This window comes from Equus asinus, chromosome 20, assembly GCF_041296235.1.
Source record: "Equus asinus isolate D_3611 breed Donkey chromosome 20, EquAss-T2T_v2, whole genome shotgun sequence".
In the NCBI taxonomy this organism is placed as follows: domain Eukaryota; kingdom Metazoa; phylum Chordata; class Mammalia; order Perissodactyla; family Equidae; genus Equus; species Equus asinus.
In genome coordinates, this window is record NC_091809.1 from 46,026,345 (window position 1) to 46,052,507 (window position 26,163).

Here is a 26,163-nt window from a genome sequence, read left to right on the forward strand (position 1 = left end):
CAAGGCAGAAGAAAATAACTTACAGAGGAACTCCTATCAGACGTTCAGCAGACTTCTCTGCAGAAACCTTACAAGCTAGAAGAGAATGGAATGACATATTCAAAACCTTAAAAGATAAAAATCTTCAGCCAAGAATACTCTATCTAGCAAAAATATCCTTCAGATATGAGGGAGAAGTTAAATGTTTCCCAGACAAACAAAACCTAAGGGACTTTGTAGCCATGAGAGCCCCCCTACAAGAAATCTTCAAGAAGGCCCCCATCCCTGAAAAAAGAAAAAAAGGGAGAAAGGGGTCACAAAACACAGAGTAGGGAGACAGATAGAATAGGATAGCAAATATTCAACTACAGCATTAGGATAAAGGGAAGGGAAACACCAAAAACAAAGACAATCTTGTCACTTTAACCACAAACTCACAACACAAGTTGGAATAAGATACGAGAATTATAACTTAGAAGGGGAGGAAGAAAGGGACTGAATCAGTTTAGATTAAGGAAATAAGAGGCAATCAGAAAAAGGACTATGTTATGCACAAGATTCTGAATACAAACTGCAGGGTAGCCACTAAACTAAAAAGTAGAACAGAGACACAAAAAATAAATAAGGAAAAAACGAAGAAACACAGCACAAGAAACCGCAGAAATCAATGTGTAGACCAAAACACACAGGACGAGAAACAAAGGAAACGCAGGAAAACTGGAAAATGAATGACAGAATGACAGCATTAAGCCCTCATACATCAATAATCACCCTCAATGTAAACGGATTGAACTCTCCAATAAAAAGACACAGAGTGGCAAGATGGATTAAAGAACAAGATCCAACAATCTGTTGCCTCTATAAATTTTTAAAAATTGAAATAATAACAAGCATCTTCTCTGATCATAACACGATAAAGCTAGAAATTAATTACAAGAAAAAAGCTGAGAAAGGGACAAAGATGTGGAGAGTAAACAATATGCTATTGAACAAGCAATGGATCGTTGAAGAAATTAAAGAAGAAATAAAAAATCTCTGGAGACAAATGAAAATAACATGCCATACCAACTCATTTGGGATGCAGCAAAAGCTGTATTAAGAGGGAAATTCATAGCAATACAGGCACACCTTAGCAAACAAGAAAAATCCCAAATAAGCAATCTCAAATTACACCTAACTGAATAAGAAAAAGATGAACAAACAAAGCCCAAAGTCAGCAGAAGGAGAGAAATAATAAAAATCAGAGCAGAAATAAATGCTATTGAAACAAAAAAGACAGTAGAAAGGATCAATGAAACAAAGAGCTGGTTCTTTGAGAAGATAAACAAAATTGACAAACCCCTAGCCAGACTTACAAAGAAAAAAAGAGAGAAAGCTCAAATAAACAAAATCAGAAATGAAAGAGCAGAAATAACAACAGACTCCAGAGAAATACAACAGATTATAAGAGAATACTCTCAAAAACTATATGCCAACCAAATGGATAACCTAGAGGAAATGGATAAATTCTTAGACTCTTACAACCTCCCAAATCTCACTCAAGAAGAAACAGACAATCTGAACAGACCAATCACAAGGAAAGAGAATGAAACAGCAATCAAAAGCATCCCAAACAATAAAACCCCAGGACAAGAAGGCTTTCCTGGGGAAGTCTACCAAACTTTCAGAGAGGATTTAACACCTATCCTTTTCAAGCTATTCCAAAAAATCAGGGAGGATGGAACACTTCCTAACACATTCTACAAGGCCAACATCATGCTGATACCAAAGCCTGACAAGGGCAGTGTGAAAAAGGAGAACTACAGGCCAATATCGCTGATGAACACAGATGCAAAAATTCTCAACAAAATTTTGGCAACCAGAATTCAGCAATTCATCAAAAGAATCATACATCAGGATCAAGTGGAATTCACAGCAGGGACACAGGGATGGTTCGACATGCGCAAATCAATCAACGTGATACATAAAAAATGAAGTTGGACTCTTACCTAACACCATATACAAAAATTAACTTAAAGTGGATCAAGGGCCTAAGACTATAAAACTGTTAGAAGAAAACATAAGACAAAATCTTCACGATACTGGATTTGGCAATGATTTCTTAGATATGATACCAAACACATGGGCAATAAAAGAAAAAGTTGAGAAATTGGACTTTATGACAATTAAAACATTTTATGCATCAAAAGACACTATCCAAAAAAAAAAAATGCTAGTATTCAATGATTTCTCTGAATTCTGTCTCAAATCCTTTCAATCAGAATAATCTTAATTTGGCATGTTAGGTATATTAGGATATATAAATAAATAAAAATTTACTTATATACATATAAATAAGCAGTGCACTATATATATATATATATATATATATATATATATATAGCTGCCAATAATGTCAGGTTCATTATTTTAATTAATCCTCAACAAATTCTGAAGGTTGCATTAATATTTCTACATTAAAGATAGGGAGAGTGAGCTCAGAGAAGTTAATCAGGTTGCATCCAATGTAACATTGATAGCAAAAGGGCAGAAATGGAGCTTGAAGTCAGTTGTTTCTGCCTCCAGAGATCACTGCCAGCATTCTATGTGGCAGCAAAAGACATGGATAAATCAAAGGAATCTTTGTCTTGTTGGCAAAAAGGCGGTGCCGGGCTACTCAATTTGAGGCTGCACTCTGAGTTCAGGATGCTGGTTTCCTCCAGGAGTAAAATTTTACATGTGTTATCAGTAATCAGTTCTGAGTGACTACTGGGAGAGGCTGTGTGCAACTTTAATTATAGTTCACCCAAAGACCACCATAGTTGGACAGAGCAGGACCTATGAACCATATTTTCTTGCCCCCAAAATACCTCCCTCACCAATCTGAAAAAAAAAGGACTATCCCCAGATTAAAAAGGCAGCCCACGGAATGGGTGAAAACATTTCCAAATCATGCATCTGATAAGGGATTAATATCTAGAATATACAGAGAAATTCTAAAACTCAACAGCAAAAAGCTAACCACCTGATTAAGAAATAGGCAAAGGCCTTGAATAGACATTTCTCCAAAGAAGATATACAAATGAACAATAAGCACATGAAAAGATGCTCAACATCATGAATCATCAGGGAGATGCAAATCCAAACCACCATGAGATACCACCTCATACCCATTAGGATGGCTACTATCATAAAAGCAGAAAACAACAAGTGTTGGCGAGGATTTGGAGAAATTGGAACCCTTGTGCACTGCTGGTTGGAACATAAAATGGTACAGCTGCTGTGGAAAACAGTATGGCTATTCCTCAAAAAATTAAAAATAAACGTACCATATGACCCCGCAATCTCGCTTCTGGGTATGTACCCAAAAGATGTGAAAGCAGGATCTTGAACAGATGTCTGCACACCCACGTTCATAGCAGAATTATTCACAATAGTTAAAATGTGGAAGCAGCCCAAGTGTCCATTGATGGATCAATCAATAAGCAAAATGTGATACACACACATACATACACACAGAGTGGAATATTATTCAGCCTTAAAAAGGAAAACATCGATGAATCTTGAGGACATTATGCTAAGTGAAATAAGCCAGTCACAAAAAGCCAAATACTGTATGATTCCACTTACACGAGATACTCAAAGTAGTCAAAATCATAAAGACAGAAAGTATAATGGTGGTTTCCAGAAATTGTGGGGAGGGGCTGACCTGGTATGTAGTGGTTTAGTTCGTGCACTCCAACTTGGTGGCCCAGGGTTTGTAGGTTCAGATGCTGGGTGTGGACTTACACACCACTCATCAAGCCATGCTGTGGTGGCATCCCACATATAAAATATAGGAAGATTGGCACAGATGTTAGCTTAGGGCCAATCCTCCTCACAAAAAACAAAAACAGAAGTTGGCGGGGGAGAGAGAATAGAGAGTTACTGTTTAATGGGTTTAGAGTTTCAGTTTTACAAGATGAACAGAGTTATGGGGATGGATGGTGGTGATGGCTGCACAAGAATGTGAATGTATTTAATACCACTGAACTGTCCACTTAAAAATGGTTAAGACAGCAAATTTTATGTTGTGTGTTTTTTACCACAATAAAAAAATTCATCTGTATTACAATTTCAAGTGTGATTTACATACTTGTAAATTATTTGCAAATTCAGAACAGGAAGTGAAGATGTTTCTACGTACTTGCTTGTTATTTATAGATCATGTAAAGTTTTCCAAAAACATTAAATATTTTCCTAAACTATAAAAAAATAAAATTCATCTGTAAAGAAACAGAAATGAAGTACTGATGCAATGTTAGAGTAGGGAGAAATCTTGAAAGCCTTACGTTAAACGAAAGAAGCCAGTCAGAAAAGGCCATATATTGTATTCCATTTATGTGAAATGTATAGAACAGGCAAATCCACAGAGACAGAAAGCAGATGAGTAGCTGCCAGGGGCTAGGGCTGAGGAATGGCTGCTAATGGCTATGGGGTTTCTTTTGGGGATGCTGAAAATGTTCTGGAACCATACAGTAGTGATGGTTGCACAACTCTGTCAATATATTAAAAGATACTGAATTGTATGTTTTAAATGAGTGAACTGTATAAGAATTATATCTCAATAAAGCTGTGAAAAGTTATAAAAAAAACAAAAAAAGAAAGTTGTTTTTTTTTGTAGAATCAACTCTGCAGCTTAGACCAACAAGTTACCAGAATATTCTGAGACAGGAGGAAAATGACCACGGTAGCTGTTACCTGCAAATGAGAGCTGCTTTAGGCGGGCATTTGATCGAGCTTCCTGGACTTTATCTGTCAGTGACTTCCAGGCATCTATGAGGAAATAAAATATCTGGTCAAACAACTCTTAACACCAATGGCATGCCCAAACATTGTGCTCCCCACAGCGCAAAGACACACCACGCGAGAGGAGTTTGTTGTTGTTCTCGTAGTGTGGATCAGTTCAGTGCACTAGAAGGTGTAGTAGCCAGCAGGGCTCCCTGCTGTTAGAAGGGACACAGAAGCAGTGAGGAGAGCCAGACCTTCTGCAAATGACCCTGAACCACCAAAGCATTCGGCTCCCCTGCCGGCAGTCTGCGTCCCAACCCCGAATGTATGCCATCAATTCTACTCCCTGTATCCCCATCCAATACAATACCAGCACTAACAACTTAATCAGGACTCTGGGGAGATCATAACCCCGCAGTTCCTTAAAATTAAGGGGTGTAATTAGAAAATCTTTCCAGTTCCTTCCAGCTCTAACTTAAGATTCTATGACCTCTTACTGTCTGTTGGATTTCTTACCAGCACTCCACACTCAGTATATCTCATGTGGAACTCATACAGTCGAACTGGTAATTTTCTTGTTCTCCTTACATATCTGTCTTTCAGTCACTCAGGCCTGAATCTTCAGTCTCTTTGACTCTTCTCTCCCCACTCTCCAGATCCAAGCAGTCATTAAGTATGTTCTTCTTTCCTTTCCTTCTCTTCCTACCAGAAATGGGCTTTATCACCTGACATCTCCACTGGAGCAATACTCTCATGAGTGACCTCTTGCTTTTAGTGTCTCTAATTCAATCTATTTTATATGGAGCTACCACATTAAGCTTCTCGAAATTCAGCTTTTATCTCACTCCTCAAGATTTAACAAGGCCTCACGGTTTGGCACTGAAGGCCCTCGCAAACCAGGGCCCAACCCACCTTCCCAGTTGTGTTTTTCACTGTTACTTCACAGGGATTTCATCCTCCCACGTGACGCCACTCTGTACCCGCCAAACGCAATCCTGTCTTTTAACTCTGCTTACATCCCTCCTTAGAAAGGCTTTCCCACTCCTCTTTGCCTAACCCAAATTCTATCATCTCCTTTAACAGAATCTTCTATTCTATTAACCTTCACTTTTTTTTGATAACTCTAACTGACCCATAGCAGTATTTCTCTCCTTCAAGCTCCTCTGGTACTTACTACCTAGAGAACATTCACCAGTCTTTCAACAGCCAGTGAACATCTACATGCTTGGGATACAAAGATGAGGAAGAAAATAAAATCCCAGCCCTTACAGGAAGTTCCTTGTTGAGTAAGATAAAAGTAAGCGAACATTTAGAAAACAAATTTTAAGCTATGAGAGAGAAATATTTGAGATCCTAAAAGTTGCTGAAAGGAGAGAGGGAGAGTGCCTCAGGTCAGGGAAGACTTTCTGAGCTGAATCTTGAAGGATGAGCTGGAGCTCCCAGATGTATGAGAGGAGAAAGAATATTCCAAGCAGAGGGAAGCAATGTGTGAAGGCAGAAGTCAGAGAGAGGTGTGTGCAATCTTAAAAACAGAACCTATATCAAGTTTTCACATAAATGATGGACTATTTCTCCAATAACTAACTATTAAGGACATGTTAAATATAAAATGTGTCCAAATATCTTCCACAACACCTAGCACAAAACTGCCCACTTAAACGGTACTAATATAGACAGCGTGGATCCAGCTGAAACAGGGCCTGTGCTGGTGGGCCAGCCCAACTCAATCCACTGACCTTCAATACTTTCCGCACAGATCTGAAAGCCATCATCACTTGAAATTTCAAAAACAAGTCCTTTCTTAGGCTTTTTCTCAGCAATGCTTTCCTTCCGCTTCTGTTCTTGTTGGAGCCAAAGCATCAGTGGAGAGCTGAAGTTACTTTCTTCTTCTTCCACTGTTTTTGGTTCTATGAGAGAGAAAATAGGGGCCAACATGCAACAGCACTTACTGAGCACTGACTTCACATACATTATCTCTAAAGCTAACACCATTCCATAGTTGGTATTATTATTCCCACTGACAGATAACAAAACTGAGGCTCAAAGAGGTAAAGCAGCTTACCCAAGGTCATAGCTAGAAAGTGGCTAAAACTAGATTTCTTTTTTTTTTGGGTGAGGACGTTCACCCTGAGCTAACATCTGTTGCCAATCTTCTTTTTTATTTCTTTCTTGCTCAAGGAAGATTAGCCCTGAGCTAACATCTGTGCCAATCTTCCTCTACTTTGTATGTGAGATGCCTCCACAGCATGACTGATGAGTGGAGTAGGTCCACACCTGGGATCCGAAACTGTGAGCCTGGGCCACTGAAGCAGAGTGCACGGAACTTTAACCACTCGACCATGGGGCTGGCCCCTAGAATTTTTTTTTTTTTAATATATGAAGTTATGCTGTCTCTGTGACAGAGCTTCTGGTATGACAATTTGATAGTTTTTCAATAAGTAATTGCCCTCAATAGGGTCAAAGTTAAAAAATAATAATGGCTAATACGCATGAAGCACTATGTATGAGGCATTCTTCTAGGAACCTCCTATAATATTAACTCAGAAAAACCTTACAACAACAATCCAGTGAGGTAGGTGTTATTCTTATCTACACATTGAAGGTGAGAACACTGAGGCAGACAGAGGTTAAGTACTTGGCCCCGTTTCATACAGCTTATCAGTGGTAAAGCTGGGATTTCAACCCATCGGGCTCCAGAGTCTGCAAGTCAGCCACCACCCCTCACTGTCTTCTTACATAAAGAAACGTATCTCTTGGGGAATCAGCAAATCAGTGGAACGTGATTACGTCCCAAATCTTATGCCTACGCATTTTCTCTACCTGGTTCTCTTTTGGGATGTTCCCTCGATGGAAATGGGCAAAGCCTTATATCCAGAACTCTCTAATCTTGAAGTGACCAGTTGTTTACTGATCAAATTCATTAGGACAGATGGAAAGTGCTACGGAGATGTATCTAGTGTCATAACCAATATCTGGCTATCTTATATGATAAAAACCATTGTTGGTTTCCTTCAGTGACAACTAAGGGATAAAGTCGGGTTATCACTAGCTATTTAAACCACACTGCTGTTAAAGCAAGCAGAGCAGAAGAGTCTTCACAGATTTTTTAGTCCTGTGTCCTTTAGTTGACAGAAGATCACAGAATACGCAGCAGACGAGCGCTGGACCAGGAGATGGATGCTCTGCTCTGAGCTTTAGTCCACAACTCTGACCAATCACTTCACCTCTTTGGAGCTTAGGGTTTTTTTTTTTTTTAATCCAGAAAATCAGTAGGTAATGTAGGTGATTTTTGTAGTACTTTTGGCTTTGAAATTCTGATTCTGACCTGTTACCCACCCACCTACCTGTACTTTCTTGTTCATTTGTTGGATTTTGCGTCATCTGAATCTCAGGAAGAGCAGCCACTTGCCTAAATGAAAAGAAACCTAAATGTGAGCTGTAGCATCAGCTAGTTCTTCAAGTCAAAGACAAAAACTGCCAACAGTCTGCCATATGGCTGTGTCAGCTACACAAAACAACGAGTAGAAATGAACCGTAGGGCGCTTTGGGTACAACCTGTAGAATGAACACCACCACCACACTACTGTACGGTACATGGCATAAAAGTATCTTTTATGAGATTCTTTCCCCAATATTGACATTAAGTTTCTGCTTTTGGAGTTGTAGACTGTGTCCTTGAAATTTTTCTCATATCCTTAGTATTAGAAAAAAATGAAAGGATACTTGTTAGAAGCAGTGCTGGAGTTACTTAAGTAAGTTAGCTGGTTTAACTAAAAATAAAAGTATGTTGCACAAGCCAGTAACCCACCGCCGATTTTCACTGTCCACAATTAAATAAATCTTGGAAACAATCCAAATGCATATCAATAGAGGACTAGTTAAATAATTTATTGTATGTCCACACAAGAGAACTAGAGGCAGGCGTTAAAAAAATGAACTGCATCTACATGGAATGGCACAGAAATATCTACACAATACAACATATGAGGGAAAAAACAAGTACAGAACAGTATGTACACATACATTTCTTTATATGCATAGAAATATCTGCACGGATTAAAACAAATTATTAGCAATGGTTACCTCCAGGGAAGAGATTGGGAGGAGGGTAGGCAGGATGAACACAGAACCATTATCCATTATTTAAATAATGCTATGCCTTTTTTTTTTTACAAGTGTGTATTACTTCCATTAAAAAGACCGTGACAACAAAAATCTTTACAAATCATGAAAAACTATTTTTAAAATGAGGTAGATGGAATTGAGGGCTTAATCTTAGAGAACTAATCTTTATTCTCACCCTGCGGGCTGCCCACACTCCTTCTGTGATGACTGTTCCACATTAGCTGTATCTTGCTGCTCCGGCTCTGCTCCCGGAGTCCTAGAACAGAATTATTTGTATCTTTTCAAAAAAAACCACCAGTAAATACGTACCAAATGTGGAGGTCAGCGTAAAGAAATGACTCTATCGCAATCTGATAAAATTTACGAGCCGGGAAAACTAACCCGTGGTGATACAGGTTAGAGAGTGGTTACCTTGAGGGGTACTGACTAAGCAAGGGCACAAGGAACCTTCTGGGGCACCAGAAATGTTTTATATCTTGATTTAATGGTGGCTACATGGGTGCATACGCATGTAAAAATAGACTTGTGCACTTTAAATAAGTTACTCTTTCATGGTAATGTTTTATGAAAGGAGACCATGAGGATCTACAACAGGTGGTCTGCCCTCCAGACAGGACTAATCATCCCTCCGTACCCTAAGGCTCAGCAAAAAAGAAGCAGGAGCAAACAGTAGCACTGTTTTAAATCCGAGCAAAGAGTAATCCAAGATGTGATTCTATCCAAGAGACAAACTGCCCACAGATGGAACTAAATTGTGCTCTATAAGTCACCACCATGAGAAAAAAGAAATCAAAGTCAAAACCCAGAAAACCCCCGAGTAATGCAGCTTGGACAGAGGAACGTCCCTCCCCGAAGACCACCACTGCAACAGCCGCTGCCCCAGAGCACACACCCCACAGACACGGCACAGCTAACATTCGGATCTCTCACCCTGTGACTGAGGTCAGGGGTGTCGTGTTGGCTTCTTGGTCTGGAATGTGTGCTTCAGAACTGGTCCGCAAATGGGAAACCTTGTGCTTCTTGCCATTCCCTTTGTCTAAAGGCAGCTGAATCCGTTTGATTTTTGGTTTGGGTTTAGTGGGACCCGGCACTGAGGGGCTTGCTGACTGCTGTCCGGAGGATGGAGAGCCTCCAGGAGAGGCTGAGCTGGCTTGCATAGCTGAGGATAAAGCCTTATTCTGCTCTAGCCCCATGCTGTTAGGAGCATCTACTGTTTGGGTAAAGTTGGATCCCTGGGTCCCTGGAGCAGAATCAAGATCACGCTGGGAGGAGAGAAGTCCAGTTTTGCTGGCAAGGAGCTGGTTCACGTGCTGAAGCTGATAGTGTTCTCCTGCCTCCCCAGAAGGGGAAGCAGCTGTTATGCCCGTGGTCTGAGTAGAGGGGAGCACACAGATGCTAGATGCTGCTGTCATCGCAGCAGTAGAGGGAGTCTGTGATGTCCCCAGCTGTGGAAACATTCCTGAACTTGGTGGTAAAGCCACAGGCTGGTCCTGAATCCCCAGGCTCTGCTGGCTAGCTTTGATTAAAAGATTGCTGATTGAGCCAATATCTGGGGCACCAAGCAACCTCGGGTTGGTTAATGCAACATGTCCTGGAACTGATGCACTACTTGTAGGGGCTGTTGTTGTTGGCATGGATACAACATTCAAGACGGAGGAACCGGATGCCAAGCCAGACACAGGCCCTGATGTGAGGTGGCCAGTATCCTGGCTTATGGTTGATGTGCCAGCCGCCGTGGCAGCAGTTCCTCCCACACTCTGTGGTAACAGGGGTGCCTGTTCAAAATACATGATGCCAGATTTAGACCTTTTTATGATGTTGGGGACAGTTCGGTGAGATGAAGTATTAAGTGACCCCAGATCTAACAGATTGGGATGATTTGGAAGCTGGGAGGGTGTGAAGTTAATCAATGTCATATTAGAAACCACATCAGAAGGGGCAATGTTTGAAGGGGTACTAGAGGGAGCAAGTTTTTTATTCTTTCGGGTCTGAAGACGAGATATGGGTCTTTTCTTGAGTCCAGAGGATGGAGTGGCTACTGTGGTACTGAGGTCTGTCCTCTGGCTGGCTTCTGAAACCAAAAGTTGGGGATCTGGAGGAGGCTGAACCCCAATAAGTAGACCTGAAGGAGGACTGCTGATATTAGGTGGGAAACTACTTTGAGTAGCTGCAGGGAAGGAATGTAAGTGCTGGTGATGAGGCATGGGGAGCAATCCTTTGCTAGCAGGAGGGAACAAAGGTTGAGAAGTTGGCAAGCTTGGATTTAGTCCTGTGGTCAAGGTGAGACCACCTCCCATGGGCCCCAATACTGAAGTATTTGTCTCCATCACATTGGGTGTAGAACTAACAGAAGAGGTCAATTGGATTTTTTGGGTCACTCCATTTGGAAGAGTTTGGAGAACATAAAGTGGCTGCATGTTCTGGTTAACAACAATGAGTTTTTCAGTGGCTGGTTTCAGGTGGGGTGGAGTGGTCTGGACAGCTGCATTAGAAATCTGAGATGGGCCAGGACTATCAGTAGAATTGGGCACATATTTCTGGTTCTGGATAGGAACGGTAGGGGAAACAGGTACCTGAAGGCCAGGGGTGCTACTGTTTCTAGTTAAATCCTGATTGTTGCCATGACCTTGCTCCACTGAACCACAAGGAGGGCTGGAGATGTGGTCCGCATCCATGTGTCCTTGGATAAAGTGATCAGGAGTCATGTGGCCTTCAGGGGTTGGATCTACTCCTGGACTCAGCAGGGCTGAGTCACCTTCAGAGGAGGCCACAGATTTTTCTGTGATAGTTACTCTCTTCTCTCCTGAGTCTGAGATTACAGCTAGTCTACTGGGATTCTGGCTAGGGACAGTGGGACTCCGGGTGGTCAGGACAGAGAGATCAGATGGCAGCTCCAGGGGCAACTCGAACTGCTCCTCTGCTGAGATAGAGGAAGAGACACTGCTGTCCACAGGTTCTGTGGGTGGCAACTGCTGAGAAAAGACTTCAAAAAGACCCATGTCTTTTTCACGATTACTGTCAAGACCCAAGCCTTCGCCAAGATTCAGGAGCTCTGATGAAGAGGACTCTGGGCTCTCACCCAGCGCCTGCATGGATGGAGTATTCTTTAGAACAAAGTCCATAATGTCTGAGGGCAGGATATTCCCACAGTCATCACTGTTGTTATTATCTGAATCAGATTTCAGGAGCTCAGGATTATAAGTGTCCAGTAAATTCTTGTCTGAGGGGGTGCTTGTGTGGACTCTGCGGCTCGACTCCAATGAGCTGAGCTGAGCTTCCAAGGAATCCTGCCCCTGTGTTTTCACTCTGCTTACAGAGTGGCAGTTATCCATCTTCGGCTCATTTTTGTGGCCAACAGAACTCTTGATGACATGTTCTTTCTCACCAGCATCTTCAGGTCGATCAATCTTCAAGTTCTCTGTTCCATTTTCTTTACCATTTCTTTTTGGAATCTGGCTGCTTTTCCTTGTTGTGGCTGTGACACTAGTGTCACTCTCTGTCCCGTCATCAACACCATCCAACTGTGAGATTTTTGGAAGATCACATTGTTCCTCCTCCCGGAATAAATTATGAGATGCCAGCCGTTCCTCTCCACCTGAAGAAATCACTGTTCTGGTGAAATTGTAATAGTATAAGTCATCTTCATCTGAAGTGCTTAAGTCGTCAGCCCCATCCACCTGTCCTTCAGCTGACCTCTTGCCTCGCTTCTTCCCAGTTGAGCTGCTGTAGAACGGAATGTCTTCTTCACCATAGGATCTTACTCCATAGAGTGGGGTGAGCCCAAAGAACATGTTAGAACGTGCTCGGGCACTACGACGGGGATATCTCCTCTTGAAAGAGCCATCCTCCTGAGGTTTGGGGCCATCTGGAAGCATTAGGTTTCTGTCCTGTACTGGAAGATTCTGATAGTTGTTACTTTGAGAATCTTGAGATGAGGTATTATTGGGGCTTGGTTGGGCCACTGGGCCATCTCCTGGACTTTCGGAGGCTGAAATCGGTTCTGTTGGAGATGCTGACTCTATTTGCAAAGGGGAAACAGGACTACTTTCTTTCAGGGTATTCTTGGACTGACTCTCACTTTCCATTTTTAGAGGTGTCAGTGTTACTTTAACTGTGCGTTTCCGGGGTGTCTGTAATTCCTTGGCAGATCCTTCTACTTGCATGGATGGAGCTTTGGGGACTCCTGGAACAGAAAGAGCTTTGTCCCCAATCTTATCAGAAGAAACATTATTACATGGTCGTCCCATAAACTCAGGAGTCAAAACTTCATCCACAGACTCTGGCTTCAGGTTTCCTTCTTCACCAGTCGTCACCTGACCAGGTTCCAAAAAAGATTTACTGGAATGCTTTTCTTTGAAAGTTTCTTTACTAGATTTTTTCCCTTTCTGTCTCCTGTCTCTGGAACTAGATCCCACATGTTCATTGGTAATGGATGATCTGTTGCTTACTCCAGAGAGCTTCAAGGTTTTGACTTCAGTATCTTCACTGGGAGGGGGATTAGCTGATTGGTTAGAATCTGTATGTTGGTCTCGATCGTTCCTTTGCCCTCTCAAATGGACTGGTGGGAAGGAGAGGGTCTCTTTAGAAGAAAACGGCGCCGAAGAGTGTTCAACATAAGTGCTGATTTTACTAACATTTAATTCTCCAGATGTTGTATTATGAACCTGTGGGGCCAGTTTAGGAATGCCAGGGTAAGCCACGTTATGTGCAGATCCCTCCGAACTCTTGGAACTTAGCATTTTGGTCTTCTCTCCCTTCAAAGAGGAGCTCTTGGATGCCAAGTCTGAAGCAGTGGAATGCTTCATTTCTGAAGATGAAGATCCATCCAAGTGACTGGTTTTAGTGCCCATAGTAACCACTGTCCTTTGCAAATTTGAAGAGGTGGGAGTGTTCTGTCCTAAATTAGTATTTGAATTCAGTGGACCTAAGACATGATCGACTGCTTTGGTACTTGACTCAAGATCTGTAGCAGTCCCCACGGTGGAGACTGAGGAAACACTATTCCTGGAGTAAGTACTCCCAGTTCTCATTGGAGACATTATCCGGAGTTTAGATCGCTGGGGTGACAAGGAAGAAGTACTATGACGCCTGGAGCCAATGCTGCGAAGTCCAGAGGAGAGTAAAGGATCACCCACTGTGACTATTTCATGAGTGGTTGGGGTAGGACTTCCTAAACAAGAGAGAAAAAGTAATAACGTCTATTACAGATAGAACAAATGTGTGGTTGTCATTGGTTTCAATGACTTGGCTATCTATATTTATAAGTAACTAAAAATTAACATTTCCGATTAGCAAAAGTCACTAAGGTAAAGTTGCTTGAAAGAATTACAGACTAATTTTTGAGTCAACCTTCTCAGGTAAACTAGGTCGATGAAGTCCTTTACCTGCAGAAGGCAACGGCCGACAGCCAGGGGCTCTCTGTGTTGGAGAATAACTAGGTGTTGGAATCCTAGGGACCTTGGAGATGACATGATAAAAACAGGAACCAGAGGTCTGCGAATGAGGAGGTCGGTCTGGTGACGGAGGACTTATATTCTCAGCTGTGTTATGACTTTCTTTAGATGAAATTTCTGTGGTAAGAAATAAAGTCTTACTGAAAAAGTCCAATTAAAATATCAAACAAACGAACCCATAAAACGCCAGCTATTAGATAAATATCAAAATAGAAATAAACAAGAGCTTCTAAAGAAAGGATTTTTTTCCCACCCTTCAATCACAGTACTCCCAAAAATCTAATTCAAGTCCCCTCTCGATCACAGACTAACCTGCTAAAGATGATGGACTATGAGCGATGGTCCTATTTTCATCGTGTTCAACAGTGCTGTTGATATCCGGCTCTACAACTGGAGGCCGGCACTCTACTATCTTGCATGTATACACACAGCGCTTGCGAGCATCTGTGGTGCTCCAGTACACCCTGGAACACCTGGCAAACAGATTTGTAAAGTCACCATAAGTGACAGTATGGAAGCAGAGGCTAACAGTCAAAATCTCTTCTCATCGTAGTTTCCCTGGTCCCCTTGATTAAGAGAATTTAGCTGTATTTCATCAATTCTTATTATAGATTCCCCTAGTTAGGATGTTCCAAGCTTTTTCAAGTCTTTGGTTTTTCCCAGCCTCTCAGAAAATAGCACAAAATCTTTTTTATTGTATTATAAGTAGGGGACAAAAATAGTAAAATAACCTCAAGTGCAGAGAAAGAAAAATACTAACTACTATAAAAAATAGTTACTGGCCGTCAGGAAGGGACTACTGCCCCACAATGGGTACCAAGTAAGGAAAAAGCAAACCTGAGGCATTTCCTTTGGGAGAAAAGCCCCAGGAAACATGGATAATGTAAATGCTTCCAATCTGTTGGAGGCTGACGGAGCCTAGTCTACACAAAGGGCTGCCAGCTGACATGGGAAGCACAGACTGTGTCGTCAGAACTGGAATGCAGAATAAACTGGAGTATATAAGGCAAACGGAGACTCCAAAGGCGGAGAGATAGAGAATTGTAAATTTATATTGTCAGCTTGTTAGAAGTTTAAACAATTTTCTCCATTTAGGAAAAATTGTAAATGCTTACTGGAGAATCTGATTTTTATTGTAGGGGTTTATAATTTTAGGAGGGCCTATAAAATGTACAACTGAGGACTGGAGCATGAGGTGTTTGATTCGTGACAACAATCTGAACTTCTGAATCCAGATGAATGGAATTTAGTGGATCTTAAGAGACAGACCTTGTGTTTTCCAGTTAGGTTTTATTTGGAAATTATTCTGAAATTATGCCCTCCTTCTCTAACTGGATTTAACTGACATAAAATGATACTTTAGTCCCAATCTACAAGAACTAGAAAAAACAGTAGTTAATTTTTAGTAGCTAACAAGTCTGGCCCTACATGTAATGACCTCCTCATGGCTTCAGGGTGCTCAAGTTGTGGGGGCTGCTGTCTCCTCTTTACAGTGCTACTTACTGATATCCAATAGGAAAGAGCTTATCTTCACAGTCAGAGAGATCATTCAGAATTCCTAAGCAGTCAATTGTCATGGAGCCTGAACAAGGAAAGAAGAACTGATTAGAGGGCATAATGAGAAGGCTCATTTTAACTGAAGACAAGAAAGTGCCCAATGATGCACCCAGCTTCCCCAACAACCAAGGCCCACGTCGCACCAATCATCATGTGGATGTTTTCTGGTTCCAGGCCATTGAGAAACTTCCTTCTCAAGCTGATTCCTTCAAAGTCCACAAACACTCTTCTAAAAACTTCAAATCCATTCTCAGGAACCACCTTAAATGGAAACCGAGGGTAGCTGTTAATAGGCTGCCCCTTTATGCTCATGGTACTGACTCTCTTAGAGGGAAAGTACAGAGCATATCTCAAAATCACCCTTCTGTTTCACTAGCAAGACTTCTGTATTTCTCCTAAGAGGAAGTGGTTCTAGTAACACCTAGTAGGAAGGCGAAACAAAGTTTACCATCTTGTTATTTTTAGCACAGTTTCCCTGAATTCGTAGAGAATTCAAAATGCAATTAAAGCTCTCTCACCTCGCCTTTGATCAAATCCCGGTGTCGTTGGCAATACACTTTTTTATCGTCCAGAAAGACACAGTTCTTGGCTCGGGAGCACATGAAGTGGTAGTTGCTGGTACAGGATGTGAGGCAGCAACCCACAGTGGCTCCTGGCTTTTGGCAGAATTCACATCTCTAACAATCCAGAAAGAACAGAGTCCTGGTCAGACTTTCAGATGTTTTAAGCCATTTTCCATCTACTCTACAGAATCACCCCAGTCTGGGCTTCCTACAATTCATTTTGTTTATCGATAATCTGCTAAATTACAGAGAAAGTCATATAAGCCATAAAGCTTTCTCTAAAAATCCTCTCTCTCCTATTGTCCAACAGGCCCTATAACTACTAAATTTAAGTATTACAATTTGATTCAGAATTTGGACCAAAACATAGGTTTTTTTCTAGGATGCAAGACTGATTTAGAGGAGATGAAACTTTGAAGATCAATGCTAAAAACATCATCTTGCTAGAAAGCTATTATATGCAAAAGAACTCAGTTCTAGAAAGATAAAACTAGTCAGAAACATAATGGTTCTCTAGTTACTAGGCTTAACAGATAAACTGATCATGTGACTCAAAGATCTCCTTCAACTGGCCTGTATGTCACCACCTTATTCTGTTACCGTCACAATCTGGGCTCCTCCCCAGGGAAGACTATGCTCTCCACACAATTTACTTCTATTGTTTCTCTGCACGTGCTATATTTTTGTTTCTTTTTGATAATCCTTCATTTTCTCCCCTCCTTCAAAATATAGCTTTTAAAATTTTTAAGCTTTACTCCTTCGTGGCCTTTTCTGTTTACTCTCAGCTGCTACTGATCCCTTTCCACATCCCCTCTTCGTGTATGTATTTACGTGTGTTTATCCCATGAAACTTCAGAGTGTTGATTCCACTGGGACCTTTGAGTCATTTTGTCTAAATCACTTAATAAGTTAACACCTTTCTTGCACATCTGAATTATCTCCCAAACTACGTATACTTTATTTTCTATTTGTTTTGCACCCATCCTCTAAGGCTCAGTCAGAACAGCAATCTGCCTACAGTGCACAACAGTATTTGCTGTTGGCTAACCATTCTGAAGGCACTAAGAAAACCATAGTGAGGCAGCATTTAGCCACAGAAAGACTATCTGGAAACTAAGAGGGTATCTTTTCGATAACATTTACCCACAAGTTCTTACCAGCTGCTTGCCCCTGATCACAGCCATATGCACATTCTTTAGTGACCCATCATCATCTTCAAACACTTCTGCTGACCACAAGGCGCAATTTACATGTGTCCACTCATTTTGGCCAATGTATAGCAAACGGCCAGCATCCTAGGAAATGAAGAGATTTCTTTATTCTTTAAAAAATATCATGTCAAAGAAGATTTTCCTTGCTATTAGCTTTACCTTGGTGAAGATAACTTCAATAAATCAATGATAATTCTTTAACTTAGGGATGCACACAAAAATCACAATTCATTTTTCAATGTTTCTCTGTTTCCACTTCTCTCTTTTCTAGATGACCTTTTCCATAGACTGGAAATATTTTATAAACGCAGAGAATTAAAAAATAAGCAACATGTGGTAAGTTTATAAAAGTATGCACTGACTTCTTTAAAACCATCTTTCAAAGGCAGGTCTCTCTCTCTCTCAGCTTGCATTAAAAAATCTTTTTTTCTTGTAAGCTCACTACGTGCCAGGCAGTAAATAAGTCTCTACATACATTATTTCCTTTAATCCTCATAACCCTTCTAAGTATTATTATTATCCTCATTTTAAAAATGAAACTGAGGGTCAGAGAGGTTAAGTTCCTTGCCAAGGTCAACAACTAGTCACTAAAGCACAGAGATGAATCCAGACAGCCTGCCGGAACTGGGATCCTAACCATTCTGCTATACTACATTGAACACAAGCCATTTAACATGCAACTTATGTTTTATTGACTTTCATAAAATCTTTTTTGAGGAACTTCCTGTAGAAATTACTAGACATCAGCAGGTTAATTTAAGGCAAAGCATCTTTTAAATCAACGAAATCAGTTATAGACAAAAACCCAAGTGCCACAAACTAAGTGACAAACATTCATTAAATAAATGGCACCCAGTCATCAAGTTTAGACACAAAGGACAAACAGTTCATTATGGTTGTCTAATAAATAGGACCCTATTCGCCAAGGTACTTACATTAGCACTGTCATCACCATACGTCAAACATAACGCACACTGTCTATTATCTTCTATGCCTGGGGGTGGGTTCAGTTCTGGGCTATCTTCTCGACTCCTATCAGTACCTTGGAACCCAAAAGACATCCAGTTAAAACTGGCAATACTATGTCTAACTTGTAGGAGAAAAGATAACAATTCAGCTTAAAAGCCTATAGCCTACAAAATAAACACTTCCAAAAAGTGTTCAAAGTTATACTATCTCACCATCTGTTACACTATGTATATCATTTCCTTGTTAACATTCCAAAGGAAGCAAAAATAATGATTTTATTACATTTAAGGATGACCTGAAAATTTCTTTCCAATATGCGAGTATATTAAATTTGGATTCACAAAGTCAATCATGAGCACCTAGAGAGAAATGGATAATGGCTCTTCGTTTGGTGCCTTACTCAAAATCGGTGGTGTAGGAGGGTGCGGAGGAGTTGGTGAGTCTGGTTCTCCGGGCCCTTTAGGTTTGGGAGCTGGAATGATTTTCTTCATTAAAGGAGGCTGCTCAGTGTGGCTGTCTTCCTCTCGCTCCTGCCACTGAGCATAATTATGGTCAAGTGAAGGTGGAAGCACTGCGTTTGGTAACATCCCACTGCTGAAAACAATCGATTCAACAAGCATTTATTGAACTCCTACAATATACCTAGAACTATACAAAATAATAAAATTCTTGATATCATCAGGCCTCGGCCCCATGCATGAGCCTTTCACAGAATGTAAGAACAAGTCACAGAATTTGAAAACTGCCTAAATACAAAGGACTTTATTATTTTTAAAAATATAATATATCTCAATCTTGGTTAAACTTCCAGAAACAAATGATAACCTTACAAAAGAATCAAAAGGATTTATTGGAATAAAAATGTAAGGTTAAGTATGGAGAATCAAGAGCAGTAGAGAGAGCAGCCCAGATGAAACAGAACTCTAACAAGCCGAATTATTGGGCCATATATATATAGAACATATGCCACAAGTTAAACCAAGTTCCCTAAAACATAGCAAATATATAAAGAAAGAAAAAAAAGGGCAACAGACTATACTAAACATTAAGTCTTGTCTCTACACCAGCACTGAAAAGGCATTTCAACTGGTTTTTTTTTCCCGAGGAAGATTAGCCCTGAGCTAACATCTGCTGCCAATCCTCCTCTTTCTGCTGGGGAAGAGTGGCCCTGAGCTAACATCCGTGCCCATCTTCCTCTACTTTATATGTGGGACGCCTGCCACAGCATGGCTTGCTAAGCAGTGGGTAGGTCTGTGCTTAGGATCCAAACCGGCAAACCACAGGCCGCTGAAGCAGAATGTGCGAACTTAACTGCTGCACCACTGGACTGGTCCCTCAACTGATTAATTTTTTAGTACTAAAACCTAGTCTAAAAAATCCTCAATCGAGAAATATAAGCACTATCAGATGTCTAGCTGACAAGGAGGAAAAAAAGTAATACTGAATTTACTTACTTGCTTGAAACTTTATTTGGCTCCCAAAACCTGGACTTTTTGACACTGAACCACGGAAAAACACGTTCCATTTGCTAACAGAAAAACAAACAAACAAACAAAATGTAAGCATGTGAACATTCATTTGGAAACCACATAAAAAACAACAATGTCACACCAGCTTCTCTGTCAATATAGGATGATTTCAGGCCACTAAGGGGAAGGATCCATCCACTCTGGCGACCTCACCACCTTCCTCCCAAACAATCAAAGGAATGAATTAAACCAAAAGATATTTTATACACATGGAAAACATAGAAGAGAACAAGTCTGTTTTGTTCACGGGGTAATTACCCACAGATAAGCATTAAAAACATGAACTATTAATATCATTCACCCGAATGAAGAAGGACTTGACCATGCTGTTGGCTTTCTTAATCTCTGGCTGCCCTCCATCTGAATTAATGGCTGCTTGAATGATCTTCACGATATCATCACTGAACTCCAACTGTATACAAAAACAGAACATTAGTTATTCATAAAACAGTGTGCTCTCCAAACCACTTCCTCTTCCCTCCTAAATCATCCAGTACAGAGATCCACCAGAAAACGGACACCTTATTTATTTATTTATTTTTTTAATTTTATTTTTTTCCTTTTTCTCCCCAAAGCCCCCCAGTACATAGTTGTATATTCTTCGTTGTGGGTCCTTCTAGTTGTGGCATGTGGGACGCCGCCTCAGCATGGTTTGATGAGCAGTGCCATGTCCGCGCCCAGGATTCGAACCAAAGAAACACTGGGCCGCCTGCAGCGGAGTGCGTGAACTTAACCACTCAGCCACGGGGCCAGCCCCGTGGACACCTTATTTTAATGCAGTGTCATTTCTCTGGTGGAGGCCTTTTGGATTCAGGTTACAATTAACTTGCGGCAATTAAAAGATGCCAGGCTAGTAAGGCAAGAATGCAAATAAATTAACTATCATGGTAAGTTACCCAAACAGGGTCACAATTTTTTATTTATACTAAAATGAATAAACTGAGTAGCAAATATGGATCATGAGATAATAAACGATTATTTCCCAAACATTCTTAAAACCATAAAGTTAAAAGGCATCTATCTACAAATGAATATCCTCTATAGAAACACACACTATTCAGATGTGCTCTCAAAAGGGGCAAACCAATTAACTTCACATTAGCGTTTTCCCATAAACAGTTTTAATATAAAAATAATTTTAATGCAGAAATAATTTTCAGAGAACTCAGAGGAAAGCCAAATAAAAAAACCATTTTAAGCCTCTATGTTCCCTATCATAACCCATCTTCTGAAACCCAGAGCTAAAATAACTCACATATTTTTAGGTATTTATGTAATACAAACCATCTTTTCATGCTGACACCCAGTCTCTTCCCCCAAAAGACCCAAGGAAGCGAAACTGGCACTGGCAATTTTGCTAGTTTGCTGTGGGGACGCACCACAGACGTGTAGCTCCCTTGGTCCATCTTCCTCTTGACTCCCTCCAGGTCTAGAGGCTGCTGATCTTCCTGTTTGCTGACCTCAGTCAGCACTGGGGGGTCAGGTCCTTCTGGGGAGCTGCGGGAAGGTATGCTCTCCTCCGTCTCGGGATTTAAGTCTGGAGGTTTGGCAGCCTGTTGTGGGGGAAGATATGTTTCTCTTATCTAACACTGAAAATGAGGCATCTACGCAAATTCTACTAAAATTAATGAAGATGGCATTGAATGATTCATACTATAAAACCTAAAGAACATGAACATAATGAGAAATTTCTCAAACAATAGAAAAGGAAAGTTAGAAAGAGCCTGTTATCTAATAGCTTGGCTAGGCTAACTTAAGAGCTTTGCTTGATAACTTCCAAACTTTGTCTGAAGAAAGAGAAACTGTCCAGTTCCTTTTGAGTAAGACATAGGTAGCACCTAATTTTCCTATTCAAAAAATGGAGCTCTATTAAAAGAAGCAGCAGCAGCGTAGCTGTGAGTTGAAGTTGTCCATGTGGTTGTTCCAACGTTCTATCTTGTGTTCCCAATGACGACTTCATAGATGTGCAGTTCACAACTTATATGGACAAAAAGCCGTGGTTTACAAATTGTGCCCTGAGGAGCCCTAGAGATTTCCAGAGCCAAAGGGTCTCTAGCCCCACTCCTATCCTCTTAGGCCACCATTCTCTCTCTTACCTAGTTACTATAAATGCTTTCTAACCACCGCTCCTGCCTCTGGGCTCAGTCCTCTCCAATCCTTCCTCTCTCTCTAGTCAAAAGCATTTTTTTTTCTAAAAAGCAACTCTGATCAGGTTACTCTTTTGGGTAAAGTCCTTGACTGGCTCCACATAGCCTTCTGAGTATAAAATTCAAATTTCTTATTATAACAGCAAAGCCTTTGAAGATATGGCCCCTTCCTATTTCTTACCCCAAAGGAGATCCTACCCTTGGCTCTAAAAGTTTTCTTAACGGTTTAAGGCTAAAACAATTAACTTTACAAAACTAAATGAAGAATCAAGCTAAATAAAATTTAAAAAAACAAAACAAAACATTCCCTTACTAGGTAAAACCCCCTAAGAACAAACTCTCAGGAAACCAGATGAGACTTGGGCCTACCTGTCGGTAGCGTAGCAAGTGGCTGGTGGTCCGAGAGTTCAGCAAGGCTGTCAGAACCTGCTTCAGAGAGATCTGTAGCTCTTTCTCAAGGGCCAGTCGCCACTCCGCAGGGTGCCGCTCAGTACAGTTCACACAAGTGTAGGCCACGCTTTCTGGCAGATTAGATAGAATCTCATACATCTCATCTAGAAAAACAAAAACCCACAATGATGAGGTGCTCTGAAGAGTGGGAGAGAGGAGAAGAGGAAACTATTCCACTGAACCTAATACAAAGCTGTATGTTAGGAACAGTATTAAGACTTTGATACCCCTAGGAACTCACACAAACTGACCTCCAAAGGGACAGTATTAACACTAATCCAGGATCGGATATTGGACAATCAATACCCAATGGTACCCATAAGGGACAGAAAATAAATATAAAGGGATGTATTCAAGATAAACGAGCTCAAACTTAACACAATGCTGCTTATCCTAGAGACCAAGAACTACATTTAAAAAGACTTCAGATAACAACTCTACCATAATTTTACGTTTATAGCACTTTGGGGGCTGTAAATGTAGCTGTACCAAAAGAGAAGGAAATTGTAATAAAAAGACTCCAACCTTCTGTACCTGAAAGATTCTCACATTTGGAATGGACCCAGCGATCACATTTCCCACATTGCATCATCTTACTCTCATAGTCATCATCATCGTAACACTTATCACAGAGAGGGCAGAAGTTTCCTGAAAGCAAAGCGAAGTTTTCAGCAGTGCTTTGGTTCACACGCCAGTGCCTCTAAAGCCCTGATTTACAGAGGCCAACCTGATCTAAAATGCAAGCCACGATCTTCTTCTTCTGGAACTGCTTACAAATGCCAGCACGGGTCTACTACGGAACGTTCACACATCTGTAAAGTGTCAGGGTTATTCTGAGCTCTTAGAATATGCCACTAGTTCTCTTCTTTAGGCCCGTTTTTAAAGGTCATGGGGTAGATTTTACAGACAGCATAAGAGAAAAATGATGGAAGCGCAACTTTATCTCTTAAACATTTCAAAGAAATACTTAAAGTTTTAAAAAGAGGTGAGATAGGGGAGTAAAGAAACAGTTACTTTGCACGTTTCCCTTATTCCTAGTGCTTTTACATTGGTGCTTAGAGCAGCAGCACTTCCTAAAATTCAGCACAAAGCACACCCTGATCAATCTGCTTTACCCACGTATCCCCTCTGTTATTTTTTTACTTAATAGACTTAACATTGACGTGCTTATTTTAAATAACTTCGATAGTGAACTTTATATCATTATTATCCTAAGTCAGTAAAGTAATGAGTTTCATGTATTAGTTATAATTTTTTCCAGTATAACTATTAAAATGAAATGTTTGACCCAGTGCCACCTAAAATCGTTTCTGAAACAGTCAAATATATATGCACCTCACTTTGGGAAATACTGGCTTACAGCACTGCTTTGTGGTTAGTTATTATAAAAAGTCCCCTTAATTCCTCCCACATATGCTAACAAAATAGCTCTTGTTGCTACAATTCTCTGTGTAAAGGAAAGAACGAGGCCAGGAACTTAATAAATGTGTCTAAATGGATCCTTGACAAGATAGGTTAAGACTTTATTTCATTCCACTGGAGTGTCCAGCTCACCTCCAAAACACCAAGTACAACCTCTAAAAGCTGACAACACTGGCTTTTTGAGGTACCTTTAGCAAAGAGTTTGGCACAATCATGGCACAGTGAGAAATCGTGAGACCACTGTGCATCCCACCCTTTGCCTGGAGTTGTGGATCCACAGCTCTTGCAGCGAACACACTTGGTACAGATCTGGAAAAGAAGCAAAGAAATTCAACAGGAATGTCTTATTTTTAATTTCTCTTCTTATTTAAAAAGATCTGAAACGTAATCAATTTCTAGAGTTGACTTCTCTACTGGGATGGCTAGAATGAGGCAAAGAAATTGCTATGCTGACATCCTCAAGAAAGGATATTCCTACCCTAAGTTGTGCAAGCCCAACAGCCCCATGACAGTTCTCCTTGAAACAGCACACTGTGTGCACTCACCCACACTTTCTTTTTCTTGGTGGGCTTGGTGGGGTAGTTTGGTCCCAGGCACTCAGGGTGATAGCTGTTTCGGCACTTGTTACACTCCAGCAGCTGCTGTTTAAGAAAAGATAAAGGCCCAAAGGCGGGCATCACGTCACCTTCGCTGAACACCCATTACTACACCTCACTTCATCCTTATCTTCCCATGAGTACAGCACATCACTGTAACAGTTTAAATTTCCTTATAAATTATTCACTCTCAATTAAAGAGCAGGGATTTCTTTCCTGCCAAAGGCACTTAGTGATGAATAGTCTTGTAAGGTAGACTTGATTTATTTTGAGGGATTTTATCCAATACCAACCATGTTTTCTACTATATTCCCAAAATTAAAACACAGTAATAAGCAACTGATTATACCCAATTAAACGGTCAAAATAGACTAAGCAACAGAGAAAAATACAGACACAAAATTCTAAACTGACAGGCAGAAACGGAGTTAGAGAGTAACACTTTAAGTAGCTCAGTTACTTAGTTTTGTACCTTTGTCGCCTGATGCTGCCTTCCACACACGTGACAGAACTTGCAGCGACGACAACACCAATTTTCCAGCTGGTCCTCCAGGGGGCGCTCGTTCTCCTCCAGACAAAACTTGTGGAAGGGTTCACAACAGACTTGGCAATACACAAACTAGGGCAAGATGGGAACAGAGAAGCTGTCAAACGTGGAGAAGTATCAACCAAATCCTACCTACAAGCTCTGGGCTTTACGAGTCCAGCGGTATATATATTTTATTCAATATATATTCATAAAGCAATGACGACGTAAAAAAAAGCACAATAGTGGACACTGCAGGAGATTCAAGAGACTCAAGTGGTAATAACAGTAGAATTATAAAGTAACAAAATAGGGCCAGCCCCGTGGCTGGGTGGTTAAGTTCGCACACTCCTCTTGGGCGGTCCAGGGTTTCCCTGGTTTGGATCCTGGGTGCGGACATGGCACCGCTCATCAGGTCATGCTGAGGCAGCACCCCACATGCCGCAACTAGAAGGACCCACAACTAAAATACACAACTATGTTCTGGGGAGATTTGGGGGAGAAAAAGCAGGAAAAAAAAATAAAAATAAAGTAACTAAATAAATATAATCTAAGATTTAACAGAATGTGCTAGTAAGTGCCATAAGGAAAGTATAAACAAAGAGCTATGGGAATGTAAAAGAGTGGGGTAGGGGGAAATACACTAAACAAGCTCTGGTTTGTCCTTTCCACCTCTAATTTTAGAAATAAGTTACGTTCATATTGATACAGGAATTTTCAAAAATTTGAATGAGAAACAGCCCTGATGGCCTAGCAGTTAAAAACTTCAGTGTGCTCTGCTTCAGCAGCCCAGGTTTGGTTCCCAGGCGTGGAACCTCATCTGTCAGTAGTCAAGCTGTGGTGGCGTCTCACATAGAAGAACAAGAACTTACGACTATACACAACTA

The 26,163-nt window shown here is 40.8% G+C and overlaps 1 protein-coding gene across 9 annotated transcripts in view; it reads right to left on the reverse strand.

The window, feature by feature from the left end:
• KMT2A (lysine methyltransferase 2A) overlaps positions 1 to 26,163 on the reverse strand; it is an 80,636-nt gene that overhangs the window by 14,676 nt on the left and 39,797 nt on the right. For 4 of the 9 annotated variants that reach the window (XM_070490147.1, XM_070490150.1, XM_070490148.1 and 1 more), the window contains 21 exons: positions 25,223 to 25,369; positions 24,700 to 24,795; positions 24,343 to 24,463; positions 23,258 to 23,380; positions 22,652 to 22,836; positions 21,515 to 21,688; positions 20,437 to 20,547; positions 20,061 to 20,134; positions 19,007 to 19,200; positions 18,573 to 18,679; positions 17,584 to 17,721; positions 16,382 to 16,540; positions 16,007 to 16,124; positions 15,810 to 15,888; positions 14,619 to 14,779; positions 14,238 to 14,423; positions 9,784 to 14,023; positions 9,029 to 9,109; positions 8,073 to 8,137; positions 6,465 to 6,635; positions 4,699 to 4,773 (listed from right to left, as the gene is read on the reverse strand). In XM_070490147.1, the coding sequence (XP_070346248.1) occupies positions 4,699 to 4,773; positions 6,465 to 6,635; positions 8,073 to 8,137; positions 9,029 to 9,109; positions 9,784 to 14,023; positions 14,238 to 14,423; positions 14,619 to 14,779; positions 15,810 to 15,888; positions 16,007 to 16,124; positions 16,382 to 16,540; positions 17,584 to 17,721; positions 18,573 to 18,679; positions 19,007 to 19,200; positions 20,061 to 20,134; positions 20,437 to 20,547; positions 21,515 to 21,688; positions 22,652 to 22,836; positions 23,258 to 23,380; positions 24,343 to 24,463; positions 24,700 to 24,795; positions 25,223 to 25,369 (6,805 nt within the window). The remainder of the gene's footprint in view (positions 1 to 4,698; positions 4,774 to 6,464; positions 6,636 to 8,072; positions 8,138 to 9,028; positions 9,110 to 9,783; positions 14,024 to 14,237; positions 14,424 to 14,618; positions 14,780 to 15,809; positions 15,889 to 16,006; positions 16,125 to 16,381; positions 16,541 to 17,583; positions 17,722 to 18,572; positions 18,680 to 19,006; positions 19,201 to 20,060; positions 20,135 to 20,436; positions 20,548 to 21,514; positions 21,689 to 22,651; positions 22,837 to 23,257; positions 23,381 to 24,342; positions 24,464 to 24,699; positions 24,796 to 25,222; positions 25,370 to 26,163) is intronic. The other 5 variants (XM_070490145.1, XM_070490149.1, XM_070490146.1 and 2 more) reach the window with 3 other exon arrangements.